The 27,588-nt window shown below is 32.1% G+C and overlaps 1 protein-coding gene across 3 annotated transcripts in view; it reads left to right on the top strand.

Annotated features, from left to right (window-relative positions):
* The first annotated feature begins 22,096 nt into the window (after window positions 1-22,096).
* The window catches only part of LOC149550667 (uncharacterized), a 74,966-nt gene continuing 69,474 nt past the window's right edge, over window positions 22,097-27,588 (top strand). For all 3 annotated transcript variants that reach the window (XM_089786223.1, XM_089786221.1, XM_089786222.1), the window contains exon 1: window positions 22,097-22,553. In XM_089786223.1, coding sequence (XP_089642349.1) covers window positions 22,206-22,553 — 348 coding nt within the window. In that variant the 5' untranslated portion in view covers window positions 22,097-22,205. The remainder of the gene's footprint in view (window positions 22,554-27,588) is intronic.

Here is a 27,588-nt window from a genome sequence, read left to right as displayed (position 1 = left end):
ATATATATATATGTACATATATATATGTATCTATGTACATACATATATATATATATATGTACATATATATATGTATGTATATATATATATATATGTACATATACATATATATATGTACATACATATATATATGTACATACATATATATATGTACATATATATATGTATGTACATATATATATATGTATATGTACATATATATATATATATACATATATATATGTACATATATATATATATTACGCTGAGAGTAATCGTTCTCGAGGCACTTATTTTTATTTAATCTCAAGGTTATTTTATAATTGGGATTTATGAAAAAAAATAGGCGCCTCGAGAACGATTACTCTCGGCGTAATATATATATAGGTATATATAAGCTAGTAGCAGTCGCGGCGCAACAGATAAATTATTTTTTAATTTTTCTTTTTTTGATATGGTTAGTATTGATTTATTTTTTTCTTTTTAAATTTAGTTGTATAAACTTACTATAAAATTGTAGTCATATAAACTTAGTATAAAATCATTCTTCAACATTTTTTTTTAAATTCTATATATATTGTTTATTTGCATCACTTTGATTCAATCTTATTTTAAGGATATTATTAGGTAAATTGTTATATTTAAGAGTAGAGTTATGGTTAGGGTTAGGGTTAGAAATAGGGTCAGGGTTAGCATTAAGATTTAAATTAGGGTTAGGGTTACAATTAGAGCTAGAGTTAGGGTCAGGATTAGAGTTACAATTAGAGTTAGAGTTATGGTTAGGGCTAGGGCAAGGGCTATTTTAGGATTATGACTATTTTTAGGGTTAGAGTTAGGGTTAGGTTTAGAATTAGAGTTTTGAATCAGGGTTAAGGTTAGAGTTAGGGTTAAGGTTTTAATCAAGACTAAAGTAAAGGTTAGGGTTAGCATTAAGATTTAAATTAGGGTTAGGGTTAGGGTTAGGATTTTAATTAGAATTACGGTTAGGGTTACAATTAGAGCCAGAGTTAGGGTCAGGATTAGAGTTACAAATAGAGTTAGAGTTGTGGTTAGGGTTATTTTAGGATTATGACTATTGTTAGGGTTAGAGTTAGGGTTAGGTTTAGAATTAGAGTTTTGAATTAGGGTTAAGGTTAGAGTTAGGGTAGGATTTTTGTCAAGATTAAAGTAAGGGTTAAGATTAAAGTTAGAGTTTTGAGTTAGGGTTAAGGTTAGAGTTAGAGTTTTGAGTCAGGGTTAAGGTTAGAGTTAGGGTTTTAGTGAAGATTAAACAAAGGGATACGGTTAGGATTAGAGTCTAATTATGGTAGAGTTAGATTTATAGTTAGAGTTAGAGTTAGGGGTATGATTGGGTTAAGGATTAGGGTCAGTGTTAGTGTTAGGGTTAGAATTAGAGTTAGGGTCAGGGTTGGAGATAGGCATATAGAAAGGGTTAGGGTTAGAGTTAGCTTTAGGGTTAAAATAATTTTTAGGGGTAGAGTTAAAGTCCAATTATGGTAGAGTTAGATTTAGGACCACAATTAGAGGTAGAGGTAGGCTTATAGTTAGGGTTAGGGTTAGGGTTGGAGTTACAAAGACATTTAATATTATGATTAGGGTTAAAATAATTGCTAGGGTTAGAGTTAAAGTCCAATTATGGTAGAGTTAGATTTAGGGCTACAATTAAAAGGTAGGGGGAGGGTTACAGTCAGGGTTAGGGTTAGGGTTAGAGTTTCAAAAAGATTAAATATTATGATTAGGGTTAATGTTAGAGTTAGGGTTAACGTTAGAGTTTTGAGTCAACTTTAAGGATAGATTTAGGGTTAGGGCTAGGGCTAATATTAAAGTACAATTATGGTAGAGTTAGATTCGCGATTAGAGTTTGGGGTACGGTAGGGTTTCGGTTATGGTTATGATTATGGTTGGAGTTAGAGAAAGGGGTAGAGAAAGGATTAGATTTAGGGTTATGGTTAGTGTTAGTTTTACATATTGAGTTAGGGATATGTATAGAGTTACATTAGGGTTAAGGTTAAGGTACGAGTTTGAGTCAAGGTTAAGTTTAGAGTTAGGGTTAGGGTTAGGGTTAGGGTTTCAATCAGCATTAAAGTTAGGGTTAGGGTTAGGGTTATATTATAATTATGGTAGAGTTATATTTAGAGTTAGAGTTAGGGGTAGGGGCACGGTCAGTGTTAGTGTTAGGATTAGAGTTAGGGTTAAGGTTAGGGTTAGGATTGGGGTTAGGGTTAGGGTTAGGGTTAGAGATAGGGTCAAGGTTAAGTTTAGCATTACAATTAGGGTTAGAGATAAGGGTACATAAAAGGTTAGGGTAGGGGTTAGGGTTAGGATTAGGTTTATGGTTAGAATCTGAGTTAGGGTTATAGTTTGAGTTAGGGGTAGACAAAGCATTAGAATTATGGTTAGGATTGGAGTTAGGGGAGAAGTAGGACCACAGTCAAAGTTACGATTATTGTTAATTTTAGAATTACATTTAGGAGGGTAGCTCGTTCTCCTTACACATGCCTATTAGCATAATAGAACAATATAAGGATTAAAATGTTCCTTATGTAGTTTTATAACTTTATTAGTTACATTTATAAATATACAATTAATTAATGTTAATTATGCTTAGCATGAATAGTGTACAATGAAGGAGTACTAAACATTATTGAGGTAATGATTACACTTAAAATGAGTATAAAATGAATATTATGCTTTAGAGTGGGTTAATAGATAGAAATAACACATCAATTTTATACATAATTTAATGATCAACATATTAATGATATATCTCATGTAAAAGCTTTAATAATACAAAAACAAAGGTCAACAAAAAGCATTTCAAATATTTGGAAGTATAGTTGAGAAGAATTTGAGATAAAAAGTTAAATCGCTTATTTATTATTTCGATACATAGATGGAAGGAGAACAATATCTCCTAGTACAATTATCTGCATAAAGTAATAAGTGAAGATTTAAAAAATGTGAAATCATCATATGGACCATGTGTATAGCTCTCCATAATGATGTAAGTACATCACATATTCTTCAGATATTAAAATTGTATTACGACCTTTGTTTGTAATATGATCATCATAGACCTCTTTCATCATGGATGGAAACACATCTACTTTTGCAGATGTGTTGCGTACATATTTGGCAACATCTTCCATCTCCATTATCTCTATCTCTTGTACATGATCAATAGATAAAGCTGCATTCTGAAGTGCTTCTACCATAGTTGTACAACACTGTTTAATTATGCGTGCACTCTTCTGAAACTCTGTCTCAAAAAAATGATTTGACTGTATAGAAGAAGTTGGGCTAATGTCGACAATGCTTGATTGTCTATTAGAGGCTTCCATGCCTGAAAAAATTGAATCTGCAAGCCATTGTCATGAGAACAAACTTCAACTTTCATCCCGTTATTGAAGTTCATGTTTTATTTATACCTTCAGCATTAACAGAATAAAAAAACCTTTAGCATTAACACAATAAAAAAATGAGTATTTCATTATTTCCTTATAAACATATAAATCAATCATCAATACAAAGTTAAATATTTGTAAAATGTTCATAATAAAATGCATGGTTACATAAATATAAACAAAGTAATATTTGTTATTCTATGAAGTATTTACATTCTAATGTGTTAGTATAAAGATTAATGCCTAAAATTTAATATTTATTCTTTTAAAATTGCATATAAAAAAGAAACATAAATTAAAATAAATATATGGTTATGCAACAAAATTAAAAGTATAAGTCTCATTTTTCTTATTTAAAAATAAATAAATTGGTATTGTAATAAAATATTTGGAAAATGCCGGCATTGCCATCCACTTTTCAAATGTTAATATGTAAAGATTAATTTTAATCTAAATGTAAATTACAAAACTGTTATAATTGAAATAGTAATCTAATTCAGAATGATACTTTAAATCAATATACTACTCTTAATGAAAACATTAGAAATATGTTGAGATATAGTTAACATTATAATAAATTGCTTACTATTATAATATTTTAAAAATGGCGACATTGCCTTCCATTCTTTAAAGATTGATGCCTAAAAGTTAATATTTATTATTTAAAAATTGCATGAAAAAAATAAGCATAAATTAAAATAAAATATATGGCTACTCTAATTTTCAAGTAACAAAATTAAAATTATAAAATTAAGTTTTTATATTTAAAAATAAATAAACTGGCATTTTAATAAAATATTTGAAAAATGGCGGCATTGCCATCCACTTTTCAAATATTAATATGTTATGATTAATTATAATCTAAATGTAAAGTACAAAACTATTTTAAGCAAAATAGTAATCTAATTCAGAATATTAATATACTAATCTTAATAAAAAACTATTATAAATCAAACTACTTTTGTAAATGAAAATAGTAATCATTAAATTTATAAATCACTTTTTTTAAAAATAAAATATATTGATATGGCGGCATTGCCATCCATATGAAATATTATGGAAAATAAATACAAGATTAATCTAAAAAATACATTGAAAAATATGAAAAACAATAATGCATGAAACATGCAAATGTAATTTTGTATAGAACAATGTAAAAATTAAGAAATGTCATATAACAAATAAATTACAACTAAATGTAAATAGTGTAACTACTATTCTAAATGGAGATAATAATCAAAATGCAAAATAAAACTTAATAGGGAAATTTTTTTTAACAAAAAGCTTACTTTGCTTTTTGGATCTCCTTGTTGATCTTCAAATGTAAAATGCTTTTCTAAATGATGTATCTCCCTTTCTTCTTCCCAAAAAAGTTTGCTCTACCTCTCAAGAGTAATGAAAGCTTTACTCAAACCCTGTCTTCTGCAAATCTGTTCTTCTACGAATGAAGAGCAAAAATGAGAGGATATGAGTGTTTTATAATCAGAGAAAAAACTCTTCATCTCCCACGAAGAAACTATTCAATTTCCACTAAAGGAACTCTTCAAATTCCACATCTCCACTCCTCCACTCCTCTACAAAATTCAAATTAATTACTAAAAAATGCCAATAAGACAATATTGCACAACGAAATTAAAAAAAAATAGTGTGTCTACATGTCGTTATCTGTTTTTTTCAAAAAAAAAAAATTAAAAAAAAATACATTAACCTGCCACGTTATCTGTTTCGTTGAAAAAAAATATTAAAAAATAAAATAAAATGGGGTGACAGGCCATCACCCCGCCACCCCATGGGGCGTTGTTTTATGTGGCAGTAAGACTGCCTGCTAGCGGCAGTTACTGCCACCCTTGACATGCTGTCAGCGGCAGCGCCACTGACATGCATGTCAGGGGCGGCAGTAACTGCCGCTGACAGGCGATCTTACTACCTTACTCCGCAGCCCACAACTGACATTTTTTTTTTTTATTGACATTGTAACTGCCGTGTTGTGGCTGTAGAGAACGCCTCTCGGCGTAAATATATATGTATATATACATATATATGTATATGTATATATATATATGTATATGTATATATATGTATATGTATATATATACATATATATATATATATATATGTATATATATATATGTATATGTATATATATACATATATATATATATATATATATATACATATACATATATACATACATATATATATGTATATATATACATACATACATATATATATATATATATATGTATGTATATATATATGTATATATGTATATATATACATATACACATATATATACATATATACATATATATACATATATACATATATATATATATATACATATATATGTATATATATGTATATATATATAGATATACATATGTATGTGTGTGTGCCTATCATATTTTGTTGTGCTTTAGAACTTAGCGTTTAAAGTGAAATCAGTCATGGGTACTTTGTGGGCTTTGATGAGTGATTCTGTATGATATCTGCTACTATTTCTTTTGTTGTTCATTTATATTTATCATTCCTCGAGTTTGGTTTGAGTTGTTGTAAAGTTTAAGTTCATAGTTAAATCTTGCTTACTTGTGGAAACAATGTGAGCTTTTCATTTATTAATTCTCTGAATATGCAATTCATTACCTTAGTACCCATGAGTATATGAGTGTCCCTTAAGCACTTTCTAGCCAAATTGTGCATTGAGTTAATTTTGATCCTTTTAAATTCATCGATAAATTATTTGTAAAGGGAGTTGTACCTATAAAAATTTAGAGGGAAACGAATAATACAATGTTTACCCAATTGTTGTGAACTTTATTGAATTTTCTAGCCTTGGGCATAGATTGGATTTTTGTTTTAGTAGGAAAAGACAATATGTTCACTAACATTCTCCAAACATAGACATCTCAAATTCTTTTATCATTTCATCTGCAAATGTCTTACACAGTGTATTTTGTCCTCAAAATATGATATCATCAACAAATATTTCAGCCAGCAAAATTCCTTTACCTCGTTCAATCTACAAGTATAGTTTGGTGTTGTCATCAATCTTCTCAAAACCAATCTTCACAAGATAGTTATGCAGTCTTTCATACCATGCTGTGGGAGCTTGCTTTAAACCATATAAATCTTTGTGCAATCTACATACCATGTTCTTATTGTTAGGATCAACAAATCCTTCAGGCTATTCAATGTAAACCTCCTCTTCTAGTATATCATTTAGAAATGTTGACTTAATATCCATTTGATAAACTTTAAATCCTTTGTATGCAAAGTAAGCAAGTAGAGTTCTCACTCCTTCCAATCTTGTAATAAGAGAAAATGTCTATCCATAGTCAATTCCCTCTTCTTGTGCATAACCTTTGCAAACTATCCTTGCCTTATTCCTTGTCACTTCACCATTCTCATCCAATTTGTTTATGTATACACACTTGGTTCCAATAACATTCTTGTCCTCTAGTCTAGATACTAATGTCCAAGTTGTGTTCTTCTTAATCTAATCAATCTCTTCATTCATAGCTTTAATCTAGTCTTCATTCTCTAGAGCATCCTTCACAGATCTAGGTTCATGTATGCTCAACAAGAATGTATCATTTCTCAATTGATTCATTGTCATTGGCCCATCTTCTCTTCCTCCAATGATTTGTTTAGCAGGATGATGTCTTCTGACATATTTGGATAATCTCGGCTCCATTCTTCTTTCTTCAACAATAGAACATTTAGGAAATTTAATCTTAGGTTCATTATGTACATCTCTATTAGGTAACTCAACATTCCTTTATAGTAATCTAATCTTAGCATCAGACTATAAATCAACTTCTGGATGCAACTCGACATCCATAGTATGTGACTCAATAGTCATTGATTCTTGTTGATCAACAACTTGATTTCCATAATCATCAGTAATCATGCCTTCACAGTAGTACACAAATGTTTTATAATCTTTAGGTTCCTCCTTTTGTTCTTCTTCATGTATTTTTGTATATTCATCAACTTTTACATTGGCACTTTCCACAACTTTATTGGTGTTAGTATTTAAACACTTATAAGATTCACTTCTCATGGAATAACCAAGGAATATATACCTTCTTCACTTTTAGCATCAAGTTTACCTTTTCTATTGTCTTTCAGAATATAACACTTGCTTCCAAATACCTTAAAAGGTTTAACATTGGGTGAGTATCCATATAATAATTCAAAAGGTGTGATACTTGTACCTTTCTTCACTTGTACTTAGTTCAAGGTATAGATAGTTGTATTGACAATTTCTCTCTAGTATTTCAAAGCAACATTCTTCTCCATCATCAGTGTCCTAACACAATCCATCACAAATATGTTCCTCCTTTTAGCTATCCCATTTTGTGGAGGGGTCCTAGCTGCAGAAGTTTGTTTCTTGATTCCTCTATCATTACAGAAAATTTTAAACTCATTTGATGTAAACTCTTTGCCTCTATAAGATCTCAGACACTTTAAAGTTTTACCAGTTTCCTTTTCAACTCTTTCCAAGTACCACTTAATCATTTGAAAAGCATCACATTTCTCTCTAAAAACCATCAATGTCATCATTCTAGAATAATCATCAACAAAGTTGTCACCTTTGTAGCTTTGCACATTAATTGGTCCACATAGATCAGTATGAACTAATTCCAAAATTGCATTTGAAGTATGATTCTTACTCTTAAAACTAGATTTTTCCATCTTGCCTAACTGACATTGTTTGCAAATCACATTAATTGTTTTCTTTAGTTTTGGCAAACCTTTGACTCTCTTCATCTTACTGATAATAACCAAGTTGTAAAAATTTGCACATTGACATAATCTTTTGTGCCATAACCACACATCATCAAATTGTACACCAAAACAAGTAACTTAACTTATGTCAAGATAAAATAGATTACCTCTAGTTTGATCGCCACTTCCAATGAGTTCACCATCAACATCATAAATATTAGCCTTCCTATTTCTAGATTCAACTTTGCATCTTGAACTATTCAATTGTAACACACTCAAAAAATTATACTTAAGTCCTTAAAAATAGTAAGCATTGTCACACATGATCTTGTCTATTTGTCTTATTGATCCTTTACGTTTTATTAGACAGGGTGCATCATTACCAAATCTAACACTATTTCCATTGCAATGCACAAGGGATTTGAACTTACTTTTTTCTCCAATCATGTGATTAGAACAACCACTGTCAATGATCCATTTCTCACTCTTGATCACATAAGATACTAATGCAGTTGCCTCATCTTCATCAGAATCATCTTTCATAGTAATATACACAACTTCATCATCATGATCATCTGATTCTTCATTGGATTCTTCTTCAGTAATGTAGTGAGCCTTCTTTGCTTTGTCTTTTTAATCTTTGTTACTTTGATCTCTTTTACCTCTGTATTTGTGTCCACTTCTATTCTTTGAATTCTTAGGACACCTTGTTGCAATATGACCAACCTCATTACAATTGAAACATATAATGGGTAACTTACCTTTGTATTTTATATTTCCTCTTTGAAATCTTCCAGCCAACAATGCTTCAAGCTCTTCTAGATCTTCCTCATCTGTATCATTGTCACTAGAAACATGTTTGACCTTTTTCTTTTTCTTATCTTTGGATTTATTTAGTGTCAATTTAGCTTTGAAAGCATATTCAACATTCTCTATTTTGAAATTATCAAAATTTGAAAGTTCAAAATTAGTGAGTCTACCAACTAATCCTTCAAGGGTTAGATTATTACTAGGAGTACATCTCAGTTATTGTATAGGAGAGACTCTAATAACGTAGATAAGTAGTAGGGTTCTCATCACTTTGTTGATCACAGTCTCATCTTCAATCTTTTCATTTGATCCTCTGATGTCATTAACAACTTCTTTGACTCTTGCACAATACTAGACTATATTCTCACCTTCTTGCATTCTCGTATCATTGAATTTTCCTCTTAGAATCTCATATTTGGATCTCAACACATTCTTATCTCCTCCATAGATCTTATTTAGGGCATCCCACATCTGTTTGGAAGTAGTACACTCTTTGATGTCATCAAACTTTGTATAGCTTAGGGCAGATGCAATCTCCAACATTGCTTGATTATGTTTTGTCTTATATTTCAGTTATTTTGCAGTTAGGGCTTTAGTTATTTCCACAAATTTGGTAGTCACAGTTGACAATGTAAAATCTCTAAGTCCTCCCAGATTTAGCTTCATCAAACTTTGCCATGATGGAAAGTTTTCCTTGTTTAACTTGGTTACCTCCTTTCTTTACATCTTGAACTTTAGCTTCTAGTACCTTCAAACTGTTTCCTCATAAGCACCAATAACTCTAATACTAATTGTTGGAATAGTTAGAATAACTAAGAGGGAGGGGGGTGTGAATCAGTTATCAAAGGTCCAAATGTACAATTAAATTTTTTTTAGTACTCACCAAATATATAAGTGCATGCATTAATTAGATCATCCAATAACTCCATGACTTAGTAGGTCATTGTCCTAGGTCAAAACAACTTTGTAGAAATGTAAACATGAAAAATAATAGAATCATTCACATAATTTTGACACAAGGATTTAATGTGGAAATCCAATTTGGGAAAAACCACCAGTAACATACTACCAATTTTCACTCTTTTAAAGTGAACCCTGTGAGGAGCCAACCCTATTAAAGGTTACAATGCACACTATTAAATATGACCTAGTTAAAAGATTTCAATCACCCTGTTAGAAGTGAGCCTTATTAGAGGACTTTAGAACATTCCATTAGAAAGTTAAAGGATTTACACATGACTGTTAGGTCAACCTTAATCTAAAGGATTTATCCAAACTAATACAATGGTTAGAAAGTAGTAACATGACTTGATCTGATAACTAGAACAACTCACTTATAGATTACAGATCTTTGGTTCAATCCTCCATTCTGCTTGGCATTCATAGCCTTTATCTCTAATTGCTTGTTCACCCTTCAAGCCTTCGCCACCTTAAGCCTTCATGCTTAATATGCCAATAGCATGTTCATTTCTTTAGCCACCATATGAAGCAATAGCTCCAGATTCTCCTTTCTAGGTCACACAGTCATTTTCTTTTGGTCTTGTATCTCCTTATATAGATAATTTTGATCTTTTTCCACTTAACCACAATCATCCATTTTAGGTTTAGGTCAGATTCATTGAATCCTCCCTCTTTCCATTAGGTTCCCTCTAGAAACTTCTCTTACAATCCTCTTTAGATTTGTCTCAAAATAGTTTATCTTGAATTTTGTGCCACCAGCTCATTATACTTATCTTCAACACACTTCACACATTTCAAGAAATAAAAATTTTCGACTCATATTTGTCAAATCTTCGATCAAACACTTTTTGTTGTCACTCAGCATCTGTACTGTTCACTTGGCAATAATAGACTTTTGATGCTCGACCGACATTGGGTTGCTCAGCATGAACTAAGTCTTCCTTGCTCGATCACTACTATTTTTCCGTTGATGCTTGAGACTTACTATATTTTACTGACACTCGACACCTACTTTCTTTGCTCAGCACATACCATCTTTGTGCTCAACCTGAACTGAATTTGCTTGGCTTACACTATTTACTCAATTAGGCTTGGTAGACACATTTTTGTGTAAACACTTTTTCTTGTCTTAGCTTAAGTAACCTTTCACTTTAGCCTTAAGTAGATAAACAATACATCATATCATCAATGTCTTACTTGGTCTTAGTTCTCCTCTTATATACCATATAACTCAACCTTTCTCTAGGTGCTCTTGTTATCATTTCTTTTCAAATCCTCTCCATTAATCAATCAAATGATAGCATTAAGACCAAAAAAACAATTGTCTTACCAGCAAGTATCAAGTTTGACATCATTGAAAAAATAATGATTGTTCCATGATAGGTTCCACACTTCAACAATCTTCTTTTCAACACACATTTTGCATCAAACAAGGTTGGTGCATCATCAAGAATGAGTCAAGTAGTACCATGTAGAGTCGTTTGGGAGATATCAAGTAGATGTGTGCACATGCATATATTTAAATAATCACATATATTTTTTCTTATTTAATTTAAGTTATAAGCGTATGTGTTATTTTTTGTCTCTATTTCTTTATGTATATATTAGATATGTGTCTTTGGGTGTAGATAGGAAAACTATGTGTGGTTGCAAGAGGATGGAAAAACACGATCTTTACATTTAGATATGAGTACCAATCATTGCAATTGGACATTGTACATGAGAGACTATTCATGTTTTTGTTGTTGTTGCATTGCTCATAATTGCTCCGAATGCATCAATCAATATTGTAGATATGTAGATCCATGGACTTTGGTGCCACTTGTTGTTATTGATATAGTTAATGGAGATGAAGATAAAAACTTTGATGACATTCCTTTGATTTCTACTAAATATAACTATATCTCTGGACTAGTTCGAAATGGTAAGTATTTTTAATTTATTAAATAATAAATGTATATATTAAAGTCACAAGGGAAAATCAAGTCACATATACATGTATGTATTTTTTGTGTGTAGGGGAAGTCTTTGTAGTTATTGTTGAGCCTAGAAATGTAGAAAGAGTGAGGTATTATTTATTGTGTTGCACTACAGAAAGGATGAAGTTAGCTAAACTTGAAGAAAGCAATGGAATATTCTTCCCTACAAGTTTATATTTCAAATATATATTACACATTTATTGTTAAATGATGAATTTATTTACCACATGTACACATTTTTTACATTTAAATGCATGGTGTGCAAGTTCTATTGTTTTGGAGGGAACGTATCAAAACCAAATAAAATTAGTGAAACATGAAATTCACTTTGTTGATTACCAACTTGATAATTTAAGGTGCTTCAATATAGTCACCATGTTATTGCTACCCCCATTTCTCTACATCTAGTTAAACATCAAAGTGGTCGTCACAAGTGGAGACTAGATGTTGAGGACCATGAGAGAATATTAAATGTTCTCCATGAACGTGTGGAACCACTTGAGATATTTCATATTTAGGACTTGCCTAGATATTTCATATTTACCAAGTCACTCAAGAGATATTTAAAATGTATGTTCATTTAATAGGTATAGGACCTATAAATGTATGCTCATTTGATGTTTGAGACTTACTTGCGTGTGTGTGTTCATTTAATACACTTAGGACTTAAAAGCATGTATGTTCATTTCATGTTTAAGACTTATATAGATGTATGTATGAATTTATCTTCATTTAATATGTATTCGGGACTTAAATACATGTATGTTCATTTCATGTTTAAGACTTATATATACATGTATATATGTTCATTTCATGTTTAGGACAAGTATACGTGTATATACATGTGCTCATTTCATGTTTAGGACTTATATGTGTACACACATGTTCATAAATTATGTAACTTATGACTTATATTTGTATATATACATGTTTATTTTATGTAACTTAGGACTTATATGTGTATGTATGTATGTTAATTTCATGTTTAAGACTTATAAGTGTATTTGTATGTTCATTTTATGTAACTTAGGAGTTATATGTGTATGTACATGTGATCATTTCATGTTTAGGACTTAGATGTGTACACACATGTTCATTTTATGTAACTTAGGACTTATATGTACATGCATGAACTCATGTCATGTTTAGGTCTTATAACATACATGCATGAACTCGTTTCATGTTTAGGCCTTATGTACATGTATGTTCATTTCATTGATCATTCATTGTATAATGTTTATTTATCTAAAATTGAATCAATCATCTGTCTAATCATTTTTAATCATGCACAATAATGTTGAATCACCTAAATTGAAACGATCATGTACATCTAATCATAAACTAGAAATATGTACATATATCAAATGTCTAATCATGAGCCATATAATGTTCAATCATGTCTACAACCGAATCAATTGAATGTCTAATCATAAGCTAGAAACATATATCACATGGACCATAAACAAGAAACACATATAACATGATCATATATCAAATCATATAAATAGGTCAAGTATCATAAATGAACCATAAACACATGTACACAGATCAAAACATATATAAATGTCAAATCATAAATGTATGTCTTGAGAAGATCAATGATAAAGCAAACATGTGCATGCGCTAAACTAGAGACTCATCTAGGCACATCTGATTAGAGTGACCCTCTGATTAAAACTCATGAGCATCAAGTTTCTATGGAATATCAACTAACCCCTACAAATTACAGTATACAAAAATGTTAGACATACATGTATATATGAGAACTAATTAAAAAAATATGTACAAATTTAAAAGCATTGACACAAGTACATATGTCAAGTATTGAATTAATTTAAAAGCCTATTTAAAAATCACCTAAGCACTAGTGGGTGTCACATCTATTAGATTTGAACCCCAACAAGTAGTAGGTGTCACATTGATAACATCTCTCCTCCCACCATGATTGAGGCCCACATTGGAAGAAGTATGCTCTGCTACCTATGCCTTCAAAAATATAATTCAATTACAAATATCAACACATGAATATATACTCAAGTGTTTAGAAATTTTTTATTGTAAAAATTAAATTTAAAAGAGGTACCTGGTTGTGAGGAGCAAGAGTGTCATTAGTGACACATATTCAGGTGTCATCAGTGGAAATTTCATCTCTAATCATCTCAATCTTTTTCAATAATGAGGAGTGCAAAGGATTAATAAGCTGGGATGGAAGTGGTGTAGATTATGTAGACTAAAATAACATGTCTATGTATGATCCTATTTTAGTGGGAACATGAATTTGACTCAAATCTGACAACTAATGATCAAGAATGTCAAGTCCATTAGTATCATTAGAAACACTTGGACCAACTCCTACAATTCCCTCGAGTGGAGTTGTAGTAGACTGTTGTGCATCCTGAGTGCTAAATGCTAGATTGTTGAGGGCCAAAGTGTTGTGCAAAGTGCTTAGCACTAACAAAGTGTTGTATACTCTGATGTACATGACCTGGTGGCATGACATGGGCTGCTCAAAATATAGGCCTATAAGAAATTGTTTTTGCGACATCATGTAAAAGTATCCTATGTGCATATGTGATGTATGAATATGTTTGTAAAAAATCATTTAGAAGATACAAGGCCATCTCCATGTGTCTATGCTCTCCACTAAGGCCACTAATATCTCCTAGGGTAGGAAGATCTACAACTCTATAGACCTCATCAATGGACGATACAATACTTGATGATGCCTTTGAAGATGATCTATGCTGACCAGGTCTACTCATAATATATGTACCTAGAGTGTCAGATGTAATTCTCTTGGTTACAAGTGTAATGTGTCCTATCTAATCAACTGCTTCCCTATGAGAAGCAATAACAACTCTATGTGCAGTGGTGACTATTGGGGTTCTCTAACCCACTAACGCATGATGACGAGGAACAACATGACCAATCTAACAGTACAAATCATGATCATAAACTCTATCGCATCCTTAGCCATAATATCCTAGAAGATCTAAATAGTCGATGTGGTGCCCCAAATGGAACTCTGCGTACAAATGGTGGGCAAAATATAATGGAATTTGGTCGTTAATGACCATGCATTGCTAGGAATCAAGGGTATATCATACAAGCAATCATTGACACAACACATGTAGTAACCTGATATCCCCTGACCTGGTTCTTCCCCTCATAAAATGGGAAGACCTCTTGTTTGATAGTTTCCTTAGAAAGTAAGCTCTAAACCTGCACTAAGGATATACCATTTGAGACCTATGCTCTAAGCTCAACAAAAAAACCTATCTACAAGGTATGGTGTGAATGCAGTCTATGTTCGAAGCCTGTCAATAAGATTGTGAAGACTAGTCAAAATCTGCTAATAAATATCTATGTATAAATGATCATAAGGTTTCTTAATCAATGACATGAGTATGATAATCTCAAAGGTGGAAAACTGAAATATACTCACCAAATCAGGAGTGTGAGGGTGGATAGGAGGTACATCAACATGTGGTCCCTATCCCCATCCCTATCCATGATCATGTCCAAGTCCATATCCCTGAACCTCTCCATGTCCCTAATCTCGAGGTTGAGGTTGTCCATGATTGTGGGGTGCCATCTGCAGGTAACATGTGCTAACTAAATGTTAACTTAATATTAAGTATTTGAGTAGACACACACTCACACATGTACACATGCATGCGCACGCGCGCGTGCGCACACACACACACACACACTTACAAGAACATGTATTCAATAAAAACTAATATGTGAACTATTATGCCATATTAGTAATTTAAGGTCTTAAGGGATCGTAGTAGGTTGTATTAGTAATCTATGGTCTTAAGGGGTCATAATAGGTTCTATTAGTAATCTAGGATCTTAAGGGGTCTTATTACAAATCGAAGGTCTTAAGGGTTCATATTACGTCCTATTAGGTTTTATTGGTAATCTAAGCTCTTAAGGGGTCATAATAGGTCCTATTAGTAACACAAGGTCTTAAGGGGTTCTATTATGCCCTATTAAGTAGATTATTAGTAATTTAAGGTCTTAAGGGATCATATTAAGTCCTATTAGGTCTTATTAGTAATATAAGGTGTTAATAGGTTCTATTAATAAGTCTTATAAATTATAATAAATTTACAGATGTGTGCATCAAAATAAATTAAATGTACACATGCATAGATTACAAATAAATTAAATACATAAATCTAAAAATGAACATTGAAAATTCCACATCTAAATATCTAAAACATTTAAACCAATTCATACAAATTAAATAAATATGAGATGTGAGAGATAGAGATAGAGAGAGAGAGAGAGAGAGAGAGAGAGAGAGAGAGAGAGAGAGAGAGAGAGAGAGAGAGAGAGAGAGAGAGAGAGAGAGAGAGAGAGAGAGAGTGAGAGAGAGTGAAGAGAAAGAGGCGAGAGAAAGTGAAGAGAGGGTGAGGAGAGAGATAGCGAGGAGAGAGAAAATGAGGAGAGAGAAAGTGAGGTGAGAGAAAAAATGAGGGGAGAGGATTGTTTTAAATTGTTTTCTAGACATCGTAGGTTTTTAATTTTTGTTTTCATTCATCTAAAGTTTTAAATCATTTTTGTTTTCTAGATGTACCTAGTCCTATTTTTGTTGTTTGTTTTCTAGATCTACCTAGTCCCATTTTTGTTTATTTGTTTTCTATCTACTTAGCATTTTTGTTCTCTAAACCTATTATCTTTTCCAACTTCAATTCTAACTATATTTTTTCAATATTTTCTAACATGTAAACTAAAATACAACATGTAAACATAAAACTAATTAACATATACTAAAAAATAACTAAATACACATAAAAATAACTAAATGTTCATTAAAAACTACTAAACATTCATTTAAAACAACCCAGTATTCATTAAAAATATTTATATATTCATTAAAAACAAAAAAAAGAAGAGAAAATGTAGATACTTGGTATGTTGAATGGTCGGAGGTAAAAAAATGGTAGGCTAGAGTGATGATACAAGCCTAGACATTAAGAAGTTCGCTCCAAGCCCTTCCACCAAATCATTATAGTGAAAGTGAAAGAAAAAAAAAGGGCAAATTGAAGCTTATAAAGCTTTTTGGTGGTAAAATAAGGGCTTCTAGGTGCCAAGTGGGTCAAGGGGCTTCATGTTAAGCCTCCTGCCACATGGCTTCACTTAAAGCCCTTGGGAATGAAAAGTGGGAACCATTATTATGGCCTCACCCGTATAACCCAACATTCCCTAATTATCTAGGACTAGTGGTCTTGATTTTGGATTTGACTAGGTGGAGCATAATGTCTATGGTATTGTATTCTTGGGAACATAAAACCCATGACATTTTGTACCATCAAGGTGATGACCAAATTAAATTTAGGGTCCCATCTTAGTGGTTTAATGGGATATATGAATTGATAGTAGATATGCTTGTATTTTAACCCAAAGTTGTTATAAGAGGTGTATAAACATTCTGTCTCTCCTCATTTTGACATCCATTATTAAGCATCCACTAACAACCCTTATCAAGCATTCACATTTATGATCACACATCCATGTTTAAGCAATTAAGGCAAGCATTCAACATCCAGACTTCTCAAGCATTCAAGGTGTTCTTATCCATGGATGAAGATTATTTCTCTCATTAGAGGCCTAACAAAGGAGTTTTCTATCACGAATGGACATACACTTCCATCCATATCTTCTTTCTTCTTCTTCTCAATGAAGCATTGTGATGAATTAAAATATTCATAATATTGAAGTTTTTCTTTCATGATGTCCTTTTGAGTTTTTGTGTTAATTTGAACTCTTATATCAACATATTTTATTACATTCAAAGAAGTATTTGCACTATTTAGGCATGATCCATTCTATTTTTTAGATCTAGCCTGTGTTATATGACGACACATTTTCATTTCATTTCAAGGTTGATTGCAAAAGGGTTTGAACAAAGAAAATTCCTCCATCCAAACTTATTCCTTATTTTTTTGTTCATAGGTACATGCAATGTGGTTGTTGGGACTCGATTTGACAAGTCTAGGATATGTCAAGAGGTTTCTATCTAGATTTGAGCAAGATCCTGGGGGAAAATGTCTTGGGATTTTCACTCCTAGGAACAAAGTGCCTAAGGAATTTTGTACTTATAAATTCACCTTCAAATTCAATTTACAAGTTAGTACAACTCTTGGCTCTCTATTTAGGTCACTGTGGATTCCTTTCTATTTTTTTTGACAACCACTCTTTTTAGAAAGTGTTCATTTTTACCATTTAGCCTTCTAATCTACATCATCCTATCATATTACTCAAAATCAATGACGGATCATTAATTCACTTAGAGCTGAAGTCCTACTTGAGTCTATAAAGATATATTCTTTCTAAAAGCATAATAGGAAAGGGGGAACAATTCACATTACATTGCAAACCTTTCCTATTATACATCTCCTCTTATGAAGAGGCTCTATGCCTTCTTCATCTTCCCTTTTTCCATGTATCCCCCAAATCATATAATAACCCTTATTGGTCCATCGAATGGAACTTTCTCAAACTTTTACATCATTGTTATTACAACCTCGTAGTTTTTTGGTGCAATTAGGAATTTACCAAATTGAATTTCCCATATATAATCCCCCACTTTTTTGTATTACTTATGTGAATAAGGAATCAAATCATTGTGAACATGATGATTAACTCACAATGAAGCATTGCTCACATTCAAAACTACCTCCTACACTTGTTTGTCTCAGTATTGGAATAATCTCGCTATACATTGGTCGTTTGTTTCCTCCAAGTAACTAGATTGTACTCCAAAGTGACTCACCATTTAGAATTGTCATTGTAGAACACTCCCTTCTTTATATCCATACTTGGCTTGTTGATTAATGCCATAACAATCCCCAAGTTTTGATAAAGGATACCAAATAACATTCATATCCCAATATCAATACGATCGAGAAGATTAGATCAACTTTCAATATTTTGGGGTTGGATGTACACTAGTTGTACAATTCATCATCATACTTATTGCACCATATAATTATCCTTCAATCTCAAACTACCTTTCTATCATAGGTTAAGATGTTCCAAGATTTTCCTTATATCATATCCAATCCCAATAAGAACTTTCTTTCTTCTCAAGATTAAACTCTTCATTACTAATGATAAATGCATAATAAATTTAATACATCCTACAAAATTCTTCCCCTGATACCACTATAAAATAAAAAATTTCCTTAGATCCAATATACCTAAAATGATAATGTGAAGTCTATAAGTTAGGAACTAACAAATATTGAAGAAGCCTCCCACCATGTTTAAAAGAATGCATGGAAATCTGAAAATCTCTCATTTTGATAAATCTCAATAATGATGCTCTAAATATAAAATTTGTTTGCAAATCTATAAAAATGACACAATATACAAAACACATAGCTATTAAAATATAAATACTTTGTATGCATAAATAGTTGAAAAAATCACTATTTAAATTTGAATAATTAAAACACATTTAAAGTACCCATAACTTGTCACCACCACATTCACATTCTAAGTGACAAACTATCATAAATCTATAACATGCAAGTACATTTGTTTGATATCCATCCACACAAATACAAAACCACCACAAATCTACAACATGCAAGCACACACATCTAAGACACAAAAGAGCTAGGCAATAAATAAGCTCATTAAACATCAATAAAATAAAACTAATAGCTTAACATGTATCTTAGGGATAAAAATAAGCACCTTACAACAATATAAGACCACATAATGAAAATTTGTCAACCTCCATATGAACCTTTGGAAATGTATTAAACCATAAAGGTTGTGCTCTCCTTAGTTAGAATTATAAGTAAATCTATTTAATGACTTTTGAATGATGAATGATAATAAGATCAAGAGATTAACACAATCCATGTCATAATTTGTAAGTTGGTTCCATATTCAATTATGCGAGTGTTTTAACATCACTATTTTAGATCACACTTTGTGATCCATCATTAGGAGGAATGCCAATAACAAACAAACTTACATTACACCTAGGATGATGTATACTAATGTAATGCTTTGATAACAATGTTATAGTGCCCTTACAAATGCTACGTTAAAAATTCTTTGATGTTGATTAGTAGCGGTTAACCATTGTTTGATCTTTTTAGTGACATGATAGCTACTAGTGCCTGGCTCAAAGTGCATAATGAATGATTTCATAATTAATAAAAGAAAATTTTAAATAGAACAATACACTCATCAAAACAAACATATGTTTGGATTGACTAACAACTGTTAGGATGAGAAATATTATTAAGATAACTACTCGAGGATAGATACCAATTGTTGCCCATGATTCAATAACCACTCACTTTTTGTCATATTAACCATCCAATAATTATTGGCTTAAATATTGTCATATATACCAATATCGAATTATTTATGTACCGACAATTGATCATTTTTAAAAGCTTTTTTGATTCATAATTGGCCCATTTGTGCACTTTTATTGAAGATTCATGAACCACTACTAGGACATCGTTTACCCACAAATACTGCTAATTTTAAGTGAATGGTTATTGATGCAATGAGAGTTATCCATTAATCAACACTTCGAAATGACCATTTTTTGACCCTACAAAGTGCATTGTTATTATCAAAAAATTGAAATCTTATCAAACTTCTAAAAAAATCATCCCAATTTGATATATCCTTTTATCTTAATTTAGCCAATAGACTATTTGTGGGAAGTTCCCGAAAATTAAATTTTTGACGAAAAATTTGCAAGAGCTTGGCCAGAAAATTGAAAATCCTTCTCGTTAATATTTACTGGTCAATTTTTATCTCCCTCCACTTTTAACTCTTGTTTTGATATTTATTAGTTGTTATCCCTACTTTTAACTATTGTTTTTCTATTTCTATTTATTAGTTGTAATCTCAACATTAGCTCATGTTGTGATCTATTAGTTAACTTTTGATTTTTAAAATTGATTTAGATTTTAGTTTTAAAATTATTTTAATTTATTTTTTATATTAGTTTAATTTTTCTTTTAAATATTATTTTTTAGTTTCTATAATTTATTTAGTCAATAGAATAATTATTAGACATATTTTTTTTGTATTTCTCTTATTAATTTTTCATAATAGAATTTTTGATGGATTTTTTTAAATGATTATTTTTTTCATTTAATTTAAATAAATAATATTTATTAAGCTATTTAAAATATTTTAGTTAATATTATGTTATTTAAATTAAAAATTATTAATAATCTAATTTGTTAAGATTATAATTTAAATATCCACTTTTAACTATTGTTTTTCTTTTCTTATTTATTTAAAAAATAATTACTTGTGATCTAGATTATGTTGTGATCTCTATTTATTAAACTTTTGATTTTTTAAATTGATTTAGGTTTTAGTTTTTAAATTAGTTTAATTTTTTTTTTTATTAGCTTACTTTTTCTTTAAATATTGTTTTTTTATATAATTTATTTAGTCAATTGAAGATTTGTTAGAGATGTTGCTATTTTTCATATCATTTTTTTGTATTTCTCTTATTAATTTTTCGTAATACATTTTTTGATGAGTTTTTTTCTTAAATAATTATTTTTTTCATATTTGATAAATTGAATTTAATTATAAAATATTAAAATTATTGAACACGTTTCTTAAGCAATATTCAAATTTATTAAATATTGTAAATTTTATAGCTATGTTTTAATCTTCAACTTTTTTATTTTTGTATTTTTATTTAAAAAAAACTTATATTTACATTATTTACGTATAATTAACTATACAATTAACTATACAACGTAAATAATGTAAATATAAGTTTTTTTTAAATAAAAATACAAAAATAAAAAAGTTGAAGATTAAAACATAGCTATAAAATTTACAATATTTAATAAATTTGAATATTGCTTAAGAAACGTGTTCAATAATTTTAATATTTTATAATTAAATTCAATTTAACAAATATGAAAAAAATAATTATTTAAAAAAAAACTCATCAAAAAATGTATTACGAAAAATTAATAAGAGAAATACAAAAAAATGATATGAAAAATAGCAACATCTCTAACAAATCTTCAATTGACTAAATAAATTATATAAAAAAACAATATTTAAAGAAAAAATAAGCTAATAAAAATAAATTAAACTAATTTAAAAACTAAAACCTAAATCAATTTAAATTAGATTTAAATTGAATTAAAATTTGTATGTCTGAAGAATATTACAGTACAGGAAATCGAACTACTAATGCTCACGGTTTATAACCCGGATGTCCTACAAAAGAGACTCTGGGTAGGGCTCAGTATGTCCTGCATACTTCCTGTTATATATATGGTCTGCGTAATACATTTCTTTTTTCCAGCAAAGAATGGCTGCGTCTGTCAATCGCAAAAGCTTCATTATGTTGAAGAGGAATTTATGTACATGGAATTCGCCTCAAAAATTAATCTCCGTTGCAAAAGTTTCAGACGTCATACCAGGATTGGGTAGCGCAGATGAAACAAATCAAATGCCATGTGTTAGTGAAGAAGAAGAAGAAGAAGAAAGTGTTGTCGAAAGGATTAGCAGAATTATAAGAGACAATGGAGAGAGCATGGAAAGTGCTTTGGAGAATAGCGGAGTAAGAATATCTTCACAAGTGATGGAGAAGCTTCTGCACAGGGCTGACTCCTCGTGGAAGCCTATGTTCAGGTGCTTCACATGGGCAGGCCGTCAGGTAGCTCTCTCTCTCTCTCTGAATTGTATTTTCAATTTTAAATATAATTAAATTTGAGGCCTATAATTTTTATTTTGGGTAGATTAATAGTTTCAATGGGGTAGCGCCCATTATATTAAATCAGAAGAAATTCACAAGATGACCATGACAGTATAACCCCTGATGCTCTTAGACATCAACACCCATCAACATATAGACCCCGATCACAGCGCTTATTATATTTTATCAGAAGAAATTTACAAAGATGACCATAACAGTTTAACCCCTGATGCTGTTAGACACCACCACCAACAAACATCTAGACCCCGACCATACACTTTTTTCACGATACAAAATGAGGAGCTGGCAGCTCAAAATGGTGCCTCAATGCACTGGAAAGCACTTCAGTGCAGAAACTATTTCCCCATGTTGTTAAGGGTTAAGATTGTCTAGGAGAATCCAGAGAAGAGGCTTCCTAGAGCCTCCCATTGTACAGTCCAGATTAGATGTAGAACATTCTAGGATATAAAATACTCTAGAAAAGGAGTTTCTAGATTTTGGTATTACATGTATAAATATGTGATGTGCACATGCAAGCTGTGCATTGTTAGAAGACATTTGAAGGTCTGATGTATGTAAGCAAGCTAGATTAATATATTGTTGTTTATCAGTTATATATCTCTGTTTTTTGGCTCTGTTTTGCCCTGCTTTCTACATTACAACAGTTATTTATTTTGGTTTTTATGTTGTTTATGGCCTGTTTTAACACATATTAGGTGTATAAACCAGCAGTTATCTACTATCACCTATGGTTTATGGGTTATACGAAAAACATTAACAAAGCCATTACTGAGCATCTTCTTTCTTCCAGACACCTAGCTCCACAATGCTTTTGGCCTGTAATCCCAGCCTTTGGACTAGGTCCCACATCCATAACCTCCTTCGGCAGTTTTTTGAAGGCCACTCCAAATGCAGCTTCATCATCCCCACGCTTAAGTCCTTCTGCTCTCAAGTAATTTTTTATCCAATCACCTCCTTCATTCAATGTAATCCCAAACAGCTTTTTAAGAAAACAACATTTCTGCCAATAATAGGCTTTCAGCTTTCAAACACCTCTGGTTCAAATGTAGTAAGCACTAGCAACTTGGACACTTCATACCCACGACAGTGGACCACAAAATAATTCTGCTAGAAAGGAACCCTTATCTCTCCATCTGCAATTTCCATGATAATCTCCATTTCCCCAAGAAATGAGCTTTGGAAAACCTTTTAACACAAAAGTTTCGCCTTTTTTTCGATTTCCACATTTTCAGCACTAGTGCCAAGAGCATGATGGAGATGTCAGTATTAACATAATGCCTATGGCAGGTGTAGGCTTCTTCTACATCATATTAAACACCTTCTGTGTTTGCCTTCAGCCTTCCATTGCGTGGAGTGGTTCACAACCTTCAACATCCCGACGCCGGCTGACATTCGTCAATCTGTCAAAGTTTCTAATCACTCCGCAGAGGATGCACCTGCCCAAAGTTCCACCAGCCCACCACATGCCCCCTGAACACCCTAGTTTCAATAGGGCTTGTCAACGCATTTCTAGGGTATATTATTTCTAGGAAGGAACTCCATGACTAACAGTTTTTCTAGACAACTGTTTACTTTTTAACGTTTGAAGTGGCCCTTGCAATCATGGCATCTTTGATCAGGCTGCCATGGCTTTGCAGTTGAACTTAGCTGCAAGGCATGCTACGATAGACCAATCAGATTCAAGCATTTGCCTGCAACACAAGGAATGAGTGATCCATGTCGGATTCTTTGGCATGCTGATCGATTGTAACGAAATGGTCATCATTCTAAGATCATCTCAACCCGAGGGATGTTCTATAAAGACCCAATAATTTGTAAATTAAAATAGGTTGGAACTATTGGACTCTGGTTCAATAGGCGAGGAAATAAACTGCACTATTTGCAGATTTTTTGCCCTTTTGAGAACAAAACACTATGACTTGTAGTCTAGGGGTGTATACTATTGCATATTCTTTCTGGGGCATTTTCTCTCGCCTTGGCATGTGTGCTTTTAATAATTCATGGGGAGTGTATAATTATTGCCTTTTCCTTTCTGTTAATCAATGTGTCCTATGTCGAGCCCTCATTGGTCTAGTCTAATCTGTTTATGTTTTTTTGCGTTGTGCTCCTTGGGAAGACAGATTTTCAGAAGTGAGGTCTTCTCTTTTGATCTTTATTTAAACTATTTATGTCTATTGATAAATAGGGTTGTATACTATGTCCTTTTTTGAGGAGACTTGCACTTGCTTTGGGAGTGATGTGTCTTAATTCAAACCCTTGCAAATGCCTCCCATGATAGGATATGAATGTGTGAGTCCTATGTCTGATAACTTTGGCTTCTCATTCTCTTGCCAACAATGAAGAGAACGTGTTGCACTGTGTCATGGAGTGATAATAGCATGGATCTCTGACCAAGAGGGTTGATCCTTGCAAATACCATTAAAAAGTTTTTGAGCTCGCCCAATAGAGCTTTGACTCGGCGCTTCGCCTCCCCTTAGCTTAGATTGTTCAATTGAAGGTGATTTTCCTCCCTTCTCCCCAAAAACCATCGACAAAGAGCTGACTTTTAAAATCTCGGAGGTCATGTTGTAGGATGCACCCTTGTCCCACCCTTGCAACACTTTCAAAACTACCCCTCAAAGAGACGAAAGCCGATTAAGGGGATTAATAGCAAGCATTGAAAATATTCTCCCTGAAGACGGCCATAACTGCATGAATGACCAGTCCAAGAGATGAATTGAGCATGGGTTTGAGCCTCTTCTCCATGACCTCCCCTAAATAAGACATCTGCTGCTTGTCAAACATCAATTTGGTGGTGGTGGGCATTTTTATCCTTACTAACTGTGCACTCCAAGACAAATTTAATTAAGTCACATAAGGCCGCCAAGGGATATAAATAGAAAATTAAAATTTGTCCTTTGTTGATCAACCCATAAAGCGCCAGCCATGACATCATGCCACTTGCTTTGGAATGTCAATTCAAATCTCCTCGAATCTACTTGGTGACATGGGAATACAATTTCTAAGTTGAAATTGTGGATGATAAAAGTTAATAGGCCTTTGCGAAGATGCTTGCCAATCAATGCTGTCATTGTTGGAGAGCACATCATCCTTAGTCACATCAAAAACTCCTTGACATGAGCTGTAGACATCAAATTTTTGTAGGCTCAAGCATATATGGTATGCTGGACAATGTGCCATAAAGGTATATCTTGTCACTTTTTCCATTGCCTTTGTTTCAATTAAATGCTGTCAACAATCCCACCCTTACATAGGTTTTATTGATTCAAACTAGGTTTGCCACGTGTCTTATTATTCATATTCCACAATAGAGTTTGTAGATCCCACCCAAATATCTAGCAAGGTCATTTTGTAATTTGTATTCTATTTTACTTTGTCATTTTCTACACATTGTAGAAAAGTAATTTGGGAGATCAATGATAAAAATCTTAAACTTTTTATTTTGGGTTCAAATGAAAAGATTAGTCCCCCCTCATTTTCCTTTTCCAAAATGCATGCTATGATTAGAGGATTCTAGATCAAACCTCCCAAGGCTCCTTCTGATTCTTCAATGTGGCCTTTCTGTTGTCCCCATATGTTAATTCTTCTCACGCTTTCCTCCTTATAACATTTTTGTGTGCTGTAACACAACTAAGTCAATTTTACTTTGGTCAATTTAGCACTTGACCAAACACCATTTGTTAGGGGCATTGATGTTGCTAACATTCCTTTTGAGGAACTTCACTGTTTTTTGGGAAGGAAGATCTTCTCGATCTCAATACTCTCTGGCTCTTAGCATTAGCAACTATTCCTAGTTTCACTTTGTTGGATTTTTGTCTGCTCTTTCCTTTGAGTTGAATATTTTCTTTTTTCAATTTGGACTAAGATTGTTTATTATTGAAGTAATTGGTAAAATACTTGCTTGTTATTAACAGAGATTGAGAGGTCATTATATACAAATGAATGGAACGATGTTTCCTTAGGAAACGATCATAAAGAATAGAAACATTCTATTCTAACTGAAAGAAAGCTAAAAAAGCTACAGCTAACTAAAGCTAACTAAATATTTACAATAGATTACCATTAACTGATAATAGATGATTATCTAGTATCGTAATACCCTCCCTTAATGGTTAATCTATCTATAACACCAAGTTGTCCTCTGAATTTGAGAAACTTATTAGGACCAAGAGGCTTGGTGATCATGTGTGCAGTCTGATTTGTGGTAGAAATATATTACAAATCTATTGTCCTGTCTTCAACTAGTTGTCATATGTAGTGACAGTGAACATCCACATGCTTGGTTCATTCATGGAAGACTGGATTTCAAGCTAACTCGATAATGCTTTCATTATCAACAAATAGAGTACTCAGTCCTGCTAGTGACATATGCACATCCCCAAGCATCCAACAACGCCAAACAGCTTTACATCCTACCTTAACAGTCCCTTAACAGGCATGAGTGGTCCTTGTTGCTCATCAAAGACTTCATCATGACTGTAGATGAGACGAGATGTCTCAACATCGATTAAGTGGTAGGCTTTGTGAATACTACTGTATCCAACAAGCATGAGTTTTTGACTCTTGGCATCCAACTTGGTGCGTGACACTTTAGGGATCCAAACAAAAGCAAGGGAGCCAAAAACCTTCAGATGATTGATTCTGGGCTTGCAACCTGACCAGGCCTCTTCCGGAGTTTTACCTTTGACTGCCACTGTGGATGACTGGTTCAAAAGATAAACTGCAGTGTTGACTACTTTTGCCCAAAACTTCTTCAGAACATGTTTGTGTTCGAGCATGGATCGAGCCATTTCGGTGATTGTTTTGTTCCTTCGTTCAACTACACTATTCTGTTGTGGTGTGTGGAGTGTGGTTAACTGGCGTTTGATGCCATGGGTATCAACAAGCTAGAGAAAACATTAGAACAAAATTCCATAGAAATCCCCCCCATTGTCTGATCGAAGAGTAATAATAGATTTCCTAGACTCTTTTTCAA

The sequence above is a fragment of the Cupressus sempervirens genome, chromosome 6 (genome assembly GCF_028749045.1).
Source record: "Cupressus sempervirens isolate cs-2001-9-10 chromosome 6, ASM2874904v1, whole genome shotgun sequence".
Classification (NCBI taxonomy): Eukaryota; Viridiplantae; Streptophyta; class Pinopsida; order Cupressales; family Cupressaceae; genus Cupressus; species Cupressus sempervirens.
Note: the sequence above shows the minus strand (reverse complement) of the source record. Positions and strands in the feature narration are given on the sequence as shown.